The 9,288-nt window shown below is 49.6% G+C and overlaps 2 protein-coding genes across 2 annotated transcripts; one reads left to right on the top strand and one right to left on the bottom strand.

Moving 5' to 3' along the window:
* Positions 1 to 3,823: 3,823 nt before the first annotated feature.
* Positions 3,824 to 7,147, top strand: VTN77DRAFT_6855 (uncharacterized protein; the record flags this gene model as incomplete). The annotated part of the gene is made up of 4 exons (XM_069423179.1): positions 3,824 to 4,061; positions 4,252 to 4,968; positions 5,031 to 6,114; positions 6,166 to 7,147. The coding sequence occupies 4 exons, from the start codon at positions 3,824 to 3,826 to the stop codon at positions 7,145 to 7,147; spliced, it is 3,021 nt and encodes a 1,006-aa protein (XP_069275873.1).
* Positions 7,148 to 8,180: 1,033 nt separating this feature from the next.
* On the bottom strand, positions 8,181 to 9,049 carry VTN77DRAFT_6854 (uncharacterized protein; the record flags this gene model as incomplete). The annotated part of the gene is made up of 2 exons (XM_069423178.1): positions 8,181 to 8,555; positions 8,681 to 9,049. 2 exons carry the CDS (start codon positions 9,047 to 9,049, stop codon positions 8,181 to 8,183), a joined length of 744 nt encoding a protein of 247 aa, XP_069275872.1.
* Positions 9,050 to 9,288: the final 239 nt, after the last annotated feature.

Raw genomic sequence — 9,288 nt, 5'->3', positions numbered from 1 at the left:
GGAGGGGGGGCGGGGGGAATTGCTGCCTTAACCTATTTATAGGACGATTAAGTGCGGCAGGAGTCGGTTTGCACCAACCTAACTAGATGGATGATAAAATGTGACATATATTGACAAGACTACAGCTGTAGACCTTCCGATAAACAAACGGCACGGCAGCATGATCGCATCCGCGGTTCACTAATGGTAAGGTCGGCAAGGGTAGGCTCGTAGGAGAGGTTTCGTAGATCTAAGCGGTTGTCAGAGTAGACTAGAGTACAAATGAAGTAGCTTGACCTGTTGGAACGACGTCCAAAGCCACAGATCTCATGCTGAATCAACAGAGGCAGCTTGTCAAGATACCTCTACAGGAATTGTTGCCTAGTGGTAAAAGCACAATGCCCTCAGCCAGGAGACCATGCATTCAGCCCATATTCAGTCACACGATAGAGCCTTCGGGAATATATACATACATACATATATATCAGTCTCTACCACGACTCTACTTGATATTGGATATGAATAGGGTATGACTACTGTATTTTGTATTTAATATTCAGCCATTATATCTGCTAGTAGAGTCAGTGTTACGAATTTCATTTCGCTTTTTTCAACTCATCAGTTATTATCTTCCTCCATGGCTATTATTAAATAAGATTAAAAAAAGAATTAATTAAATAAAATGGCAACTTTAGATCTTATATTGCCATACTGTAAAATAAGGAGGTATTAAATTTATACGTATAGTCCTAGCTCATAACTAAGGAAGGTGAAAATTTATTGTAAATATTATTGAAATTTAAATAATAATGGTTGAGGATATCAAACACTAAAAAAAATCATACTAGCCTAACGAGGTCGCTAATACAAAGAAGAAGAAAGAGGAAGGAAGAATAGAAAGATGAGCTTTTTTTTTATGAGCTAGAATGCCCACATACCTGATGGAGTTCCATCACCTTCCTTGTCGCGGGTACTTGCAAGGCTTCTCAGCCAGATTTCAACCTCGTAGAAAGCTGTCATCTTTTCTCGTTTTACATACATAATTGTAGAAATTTCTGAATACCTTAGCTTCCTTATAAAGTACTCCATCACTAATCTAAATCAAAGAAAATTTTTTATAAGACACTTTCTTTAGCTGGTAATTATTTATACCTTTTTATAATTAAAATTAAATATATATACAGGCGTATCATATCAATTTGGTTAATTAAATAAGAAGTTCAACTTTGCGGGAAAATGGTCGGTGCCGGCTACCTCTTTTGCGGAGGTAATGTATACAGCTGTGGGCATTAGGCATGAAAAAGGCAGAGTTGGCTCTGTGCCCCATCAAAAATGGACAGAAATTGCCTTTGCTGCTCTGTTCTATCCTATCACATGCATCCCATTAGGGGAAGCTAGAAAAAAGAAAAGGATTATCTGAGATGTCTTCATAAGGAGCTCACCGATTCTTCAGAGGCTTATATACTATATGTACAGTACCTACCTTAACAAGTATTGAGCTTGTCTCCCTCATTGTAACCCCTTCCGTCAATGACGTATCCGAATCTATCGATGCTCGAAGCGGAATGACTTCTGTTACTGTCCGATAGATCGATTCGAAGCAGCGGTTGTCCTTCCGTCTGAACCCTCGTCGCGATACCGATACTGAAGGAATTCATCGAGCAGCTCACGGCTGCCTGGGTCAAACAGACATAAGAAACAAAGACGGGAAGATGGTCTCACTTACCGTTGAGGTCGATCAGTCCGATGTACGAATTGGAGGCGGCACCCCGCTGGTAAAAAAGGGCTTGAGATCCTCAAGAAAATAGTCGTGATGTGGGTGGGAGCTTTTCAAGGTGGAAGATGAAGACGAGTCTGGTCCACGGGCACTGCTTGTCATAGGAGTCTCATGATGGCTGTGATGCGCAGGGACCGTGGGGTTCTCTCAGGTTTATCTGCTTGAACGCATCCTCACCGCGATCGAGGATCTCGTGCTGGTTACATAATTCTTCATCCATCTCGACCCTTTCGAGTCTGATTCCGTGTGGATTCTTCGTCATTTAGGAATCATTCTCATCCACGGTGGAACACGTCCGAGAGATTACACTTTATCAACAACACGATAGTTTCGCTCGCCGACTCTCTCACCAAGGAATTAGGGTTTACTAGGGCATGTCAGTACCTATCGCGAGCGAAACTAGGCACGTGAAAGGGCAATTAATTCAAACGTGGTATTGCTTGTCCAGAATTGGCGATATCCTGCCTCAACAATATCCTTGGTTTTTGAGAATGAGAAGTTATCATATTCTTTTGCTAAATGTTTCGAAACTAGATGAGGGCTTTATGAATTTTCTTTTTGCGTTGAGGAAGAACCATATCCTTTTCTTTAGAAATAAGTTCTCTAGCATCAACTCCCATGATTGGTCTCTTTTGACTTCCAAGTTCCAAAAAGGTCTCTGGCAGGTAGTCTACAACAGTCCACAATTAATCCATAATTACCCCGGAGTTGAAGGCAGCTGATTAGTCCCCTTCTTCACCGTAGAGGGTTCCAGCTGGCTGGCTGCACATTCAGGGGTAATTGTCATTCGCCGATGGATGAATACGAGCGCTGAGGTAAAGGTTGGAATCTGAGCTTCCTGATCGGGTAAAGAATAGCCGGATTTGGGTGGAGAATTCACCGAAATGGACGTATATGGAGTAGGTAATCGGTATAATTAGTCCGCGCGGAGTAACTAACCACTTAGATAAGTAGACAAGCAATTTAAATTATTTAATTTCTCGCTGAAATTCTTACTTGGTTGCTTAGGCTGTTTCCTACCTAGCTGCCTAGGTAGTTATCTATTTGCTTCGTTAAGGTTCTTTAGTTAATCTCTTATTGGTTCCTCCAAGGTTATTCTCCCAGGTATCTTGTACTCCGTACTATTATATAACCCTCAGCGGCCAAGCTATAAATAGTCTATATAAGCTTCATCACTCCCTGTTTTCGTTCCATTTCTCAGGAAACTTTAACCTTGGGCCAAGTTTATTATCATTCTGCTTTTGCTATCCTGAAACACGAACAAGATGAGCACCCCACAGGGCACCTAGGTACCTAGGTACTCTGCACCTATCTGAGGCGTCTATCGGGTAAATGGATAAATGGCAGCTGGCGTGTTGGCTAGAACTAAGGTGGGCCCTGGTGGCAAATCGGCAACGTGCCAGGAACTGATGGATCTCCACGTTCTGGGTGATATCAAAAGGCTGGTAGAGTAGTACTGCTGTAGTGCTTGAATCGCCTTAATAGCAGGTAGCATGATCATACTTTTATCAGATTACTGCAAGAGTGGATTATAATAAGCAGGCCGTGTTGAGAGAATGCAATTTGATAGGAATTGTTGACTACCGTAGTACTGCAAGGTGACCTGGATGCTGGCAACCCCGCACCCCGCTCCCGATTGGTGGTCCGTGCGCTGGCAGCTTGTCAGGAGTGCAACTCCACCTGACTGTTACCGTAGTACAGATACGGACTACGCACTCCGTGATTTCTCCGTTTCTACAGTTTTATGGCTTCATTCTGGCCTTTCGAGACTCGGGCCGGCTTCCATCAGGCCTCCACTGCCCCTTGCGCATGTCCATGCGCATGTCCATCTGTGGGGAAAGCTCCTCCGGCATGCGCCGCACAGGGCATGTCATCCCAAGGAGCCAGCCATGGCCGGAGCCATCGGCAGATGCTCATGCTCGTCAGCAGGGCTTACAACACAAACAGCGGTGCTCGAGGCACGGGACGCAAGCTATAAAATGGTCAGTCCCGTCTGTCGAGGATCGGTCCTCTTCAGCAGTTCAGTGGGCCCGTTGATAGTCCGCTGAGCCTGCCCGTCAGTTCACGATGCGGCCAACTTCGCTCGTCAAATACCTGGCTGCCACCGGCCTCCTCTTGCTGGAGGCTGAGGCAGCTGCCATATTCCGCCGCAACAGCACTGCCTTATGTCCTGGCTACAAAGCGAGCAATATACAGACCAATGACGGCGCAGTCGTCAGCGCGGATCTCAATCTCGCTGGCCCGGCTTGCAATGTGTATGGCGCGGATCTGGACAATCTGAAGTTGGTAGTTGAGTATCAAACAGGTGAGTCGTGATGCATACCTAGATGGAGCATGTTGCTGGTTCCTTGCAATGTTTCTTGGCGGCAACATAGACCTGTCTAGACCGACCTAGACTAGGGCTTAGGGCACAGGGCTAGGGCAAAACAAGTTTCTTCTCCTCATCTTTGATGCCACCGACCGTGCAGTTGGAATGTTGCACTGACATCTCCTAGAACAACGACTCCATGTGAAGATCTACGATGCCGCCGAGCAGGTGTACCAGGTGCCCACCTCGGTGCTCCCCCGCCCCAGCAGCGCCAACATCCCCCCGGCCAAGTCCGACCTGGAGTTCTCCATGACCAGCAATCCCTTCTCCTTCTCCATCAAGCGCAAGTCCACCGGCGAAGTCCTCTTCGACACCACTGGCCATCCGATCGTCTTCGAGTCTCAGTATCTGGGCCTGCGCACCAGTCTGCCGGACTCGCCCAACATCTACGGTCTGGGCGAGCACACCGACCCTTTCCGCCTGCCTACCACGAATTACACCCGGACGCTATGGTCGCGCGATGCGTACGGCACGCCGCAGGGCACCAACCTGTACGGTAACCACCCGGTGTACTTTGACTACCGCGGCAGCAAAGGCACCCATGGCGTGTTCCTGCTGAACAGCAACGGCATGGACATCAACATTGACGTCGACTCTGACGGGCAGTTCCTGCAGTACAACACCCTGGGAGGCGTGCTAGACTTCTACTTCCTCAGCGGACCGGATCCCAAGGACGTTGCCATGCAGTATGCCCAGACGGTCGGAAATGCCGTCATGATGCCCTACTGGGGATTCGGCTTCCACAACTGCCGATATGGATACCAGGACATCTTTGAGGTTGCCGAGGTCATCGCCAACTATAGTGCAGCAAACATTCCGCTCGAGACGCAGTGGACTGATATCGGTATGTTTCCCCAGTCGTAGTAACTGAACCATCGATCTGTCGACTCTTACTGATGTATCCAGACTATATGGACCTCAGGAAGGTGTTTACTTTGGACCCCTATCGCTATCCACTGAAGCTGGTCCAGGAGGTAGTCTCCTACCTCCACAGCCACAATCAGCACTACATCATGATGGTGGACCCGGCCGTGGCATACCAGAACTATTCCGCCTTCAACAACGGCGTCGCTAATGACGCCTTCCTGAAGTTTGCGAATGGCTCCATCTACCAGGGCGTCGTCTGGCCCGGTCCGACGGCTTTCCCAGACTGGTTTGCACCTAACACACAGCAGTTCTGGAATGGCGAGTTCTCGACCTTCTTTGACCCGACAAATGGCGTCGATATCGATGCCCTGTGGATCGACATGAACGAGGCGTCCAACTTCTGCGACTATCCCTGCTCAGATCCAGCTACGTTTGCAGCAGCCAGCGGCGACCCGCCTACTCCTCCCCCGGTCCGCTTGAGCCCACCGAGGCCGATTCCCGGTTTCGGCCCAGATTTCCAACCCACGTGTGTAGCTACGGTGTCGTTCGATTGCTATGCGCAGACGTATTTTGGTGAGAACATCCTCATCTTGGGCGACTCGACCACGTTAGGAGCTGGCAATGTGCAGATGGCGCCAATGATGAACGCGAACGGCTACCCGGTCTGGCAGCTTACCATCCAGATGCCCCCGAACGGCACCTTCTCCTACCAGTACGTCCGCAAGGAATCGGACGGAAGCTACATCTACGAAGCGATCAACCGCACCATCATGACGGGCGACTGCAACAGCGGCATTCAGCAGGTGACCGACAACATCACGACCAGCTCGGGACCGCACAAGAGGTCTGAACTACCGCCGCTGGTCCGCTCGCCCTTGCCGGCCGAGGACCTGACCAAGAGGGAGTCTGGCTCGATGCTGGGCCTGCCGAACAGGAACCTCCTGACTCCGCCGTACACCATCAACAATGCCGCGGGTTCCCTGAGCAACAAGACCATCAACACGGACCTGATCCATGCGGGCGGTTATGCCGAGTACGACACGCACAATCTGTACGGCACGATGATGAGTGCGACCAGCCGGGGCGCGATGCTGAACCGGCGGCCAACGGTCCGGCCACTTGTGTAAGTTCGTCAGCCCTACCTGTTGAGCAAGCTAACGAGATTGTAATGCAGCATCACCCGGTCGACCTTTGCTGGCGCCGGTCGACAGGTCGGCCACTGGCTGGGCGACAATTTCGCGGACTGGGACCTCTACCGGTGGACGATCGCCGAGCTGCAGGAATTCGCAGCGCTCTTCCAGATCCCGATGGTTGGCAGCGACATTTGCGGGTATGATGGCACCACTACTGATGACTTGTGCTCGCGCTGGGTCTTCCTCGGTGCATTTTCACCTTTCTTCCGCGACCACTCGGACAACCAGTCGCCTCCTCACGAGCTATACCGCAGTCCTCAAGTGGCGGCCGCCGCGCGAGCCGCAATCGACATCCGCTACCGCCTGCTCGACTACGCGTACACGGCGCTGTGGACGCAGACGCAGACAGGCGCGCCGATGATCAACCCGATGTTCTTCGAGTACCCGTCGGACATCAACACCGCGACCCTGCAGTACCAGTACTTCTGGGGCGACAGCATTATGGTGGCGCCGGTGACGGACGAGAACTCCACCACGGTGACGGTGTACTTCCCCAAGGACCAGTTCTATGACTTCTTCACGGGTGCCCCCGTGACAGGCCAGGGCAGCAACGTCACCCTGACAGACGTCGGCTTCGACACCATCCCGCTATACTTCAAGGGCGGGAGCATCGTGCCGATGCGCGTGCAGTCAGCCAACACGACCACCGCACTGCGGCAGGAGAACTTTGCGGTCGTCATCGCGCCGGACAGCCAGGGCGACGCGTCGGGACAGCTGTACCTGGACGATGGCGACAGCATCAACCAGCCGGCTACGAGCGAGATCCAGTTCTCGTACCACGAGGGGCGGTTCGAGATGACGGGCAAGTTTGGCTACGATCCGGGGAATGTGGTCATCAGCCAGATCACGCTTCTGGGCGCGGACGGCGCGGGCAGGGGCGGATCATATAACAGCACGACGAAAGTGGCGACCTACGATGTCAACGTGAAGTTGACGGGCAATTTCGAAACTAACTTGAAGTAGATATCTGGAGGGGCCATATGCATCTGATGCTATTTATTAAGCAAATGTGAGAGATATCTGACAGTTAACCATATATATGTATATACATATCCGAGTTCGAAAACACGTTCTTGTCTGATTCTCTACCTTCTTGGCTATATTATACTGTCATATGGAATATAGATGCCACTCAGTAGCATAAAAACATGGTATCAAACTGGATATCAATAGTACTACAGTACTGTACCAAGGTATAGACAGACCCACGAATCAGACATGTCGATTTTATTTAGGACTGAAAATTGACAGCGCCTAGGACTCCCGTCCTAGGTAGTGATGATCTCACCCATGAACCACGTAAATTAACATTTTTTTTATCAAAAAAAGAAAAAAAAAAGCATTTGCTGTAGTATAAATCAGCTTTCGTAATATATATATGTCGCCTAAGACGATACGATGATTGAATCTTGATTGACATGAAGAAACAACGATGATTTTTTATTTATTTTTTTTTAAAAAAAAAAACAGCATAAAACAAACTAAAATAAGGAAGAAGAAGAAGAAGACAATCATCCCATTTGATTGATAGGCGAAATCTGCAACAAGGACCGTAACCCTAAAGATAAACAGAGAAATGACACAACAAGAGTACATAGAAACGTCGAATGAGGGACCACCATCATTTCAGTTGCCTGTGGGAGTGTTTTTAATCTTATATCCAAAGAGGGAAAAAGAAAAGCAAAGAAGAGAAACAAACAAGCGTGTTCCAAAGACATTATTCCCATGACATAACTTTATCCAGGTTCCAGACAAAAAGAGATTATTTCCGGGTTTGCACTATAGAATGGGTTACAGAACTGAGCCCGAACTTCTTCCAGTCATCAGGGAGGTTGTTGATATTCTATAACGTTGCACATGAGTTTATGTACATTTTCTTTTTTCTTTTTTCTTTTTTTTTTTAAAAAAAAAGCATAGTTTGCAAAATATAAGGATATATACTGCTCATGAACATGCATCCCAATTCATTCATCGCCAAAACCACCGTATATATCAGCTAGGCCATCGCCCCATTAATCCTCACCACCTGCCCCGACAACCACGCACTATCATCCCCACAGAGAAAAGCAATCGTCCCAGCAATATCCTCTGGCTCACCGATCCGATTGAACGGACTGAACCCAGCAATCCGACTGACCAGTTCGGGCGATTTGCCCTGGAAGAACAGCTCCGTGCCCGTGGGGCCCGGCGCGACGGCATTGACGAGAATCCCCTGCCGGCCCAGATCCTTGGCCAGGACGCGCGCCATCTGCTCGATGGCGCCCTTGGTCGAGGCGTAGAGGAGGTAGGTTGGCTGGACGGATGAGAGGGCTGTGACGGATGATGACACCAGGATCACCCGGCCGCCGGGGGGGATGTGGCGGGATGCAGCCTGGTCAGTCAGTAAGTATCATATTATATAATAAAGTAAACTGGGTAGGAATATCAACTGAGCAGGAATCACACCCGGAGACAACCTAGATATCTACTAGTGTAGTGTAGTGTAGGACAGCCTACCTGAACCAAAAAATACGGCCCCTTCACATTCAACGCAAACGTCCGATCAAAGTCCTCCTCCGTGGTGCTAGCCAGATCCCTCATCGGCATGACCGCCGCATTGGGGATGACAACATCGATCCGGCCGAACCGTTGCACTGCCGCATCGACGAGGCGATTGATGTCCTCGAGCTTGGAGACATCCGCCTGCACGGCCAGCGCGCGATCGGGTCCGATCTCCTGCACCAGGGCCTCGGCCGCAGCGGCGTCGGCGCGGTAGTTGATGACGACGCTGGCGCCGGCGCGCGCGACGCGCTGGGCGGTGGCTTTGCCGATGCCTTTGGATGCGCCCGTGATGAGGATGACTTTGTTGGAGAGGGAGAGGGACATGTTGGTGGTTATAAACTGTCTTATATAGGTATGTACTGTGTATATGTACCCAGGTGGTGTAGATTGGACTTGGTTTGAAACTGTTGATAGAGAGATTGTCAGCATGCCACCATTAAATACCTAAGTTTCTTCCCTGCATATGACGTACTGGCATTAAGTCGATTGGTCCACAATAACCATACCTAGACCTACCTAGTTCGATTAGAGTAGGGACCTTAGGTGGAGCTTAGTTGCCTATC

The sequence above is a fragment of the Rasamsonia byssochlamydoides genome, assembly GCF_041956645.1.
Source record: "Rasamsonia byssochlamydoides strain NRRL 3658 unplaced genomic scaffold VTN77scaffold_53, whole genome shotgun sequence".
Lineage (NCBI taxonomy): Eukaryota > Fungi > Ascomycota > Eurotiomycetes > Eurotiales > Trichocomaceae > Rasamsonia > Rasamsonia byssochlamydoides.
The sequence above is the reverse complement of the archived record's forward strand: the minus strand, read 5'-3'. Positions and strand labels throughout refer to the sequence as shown.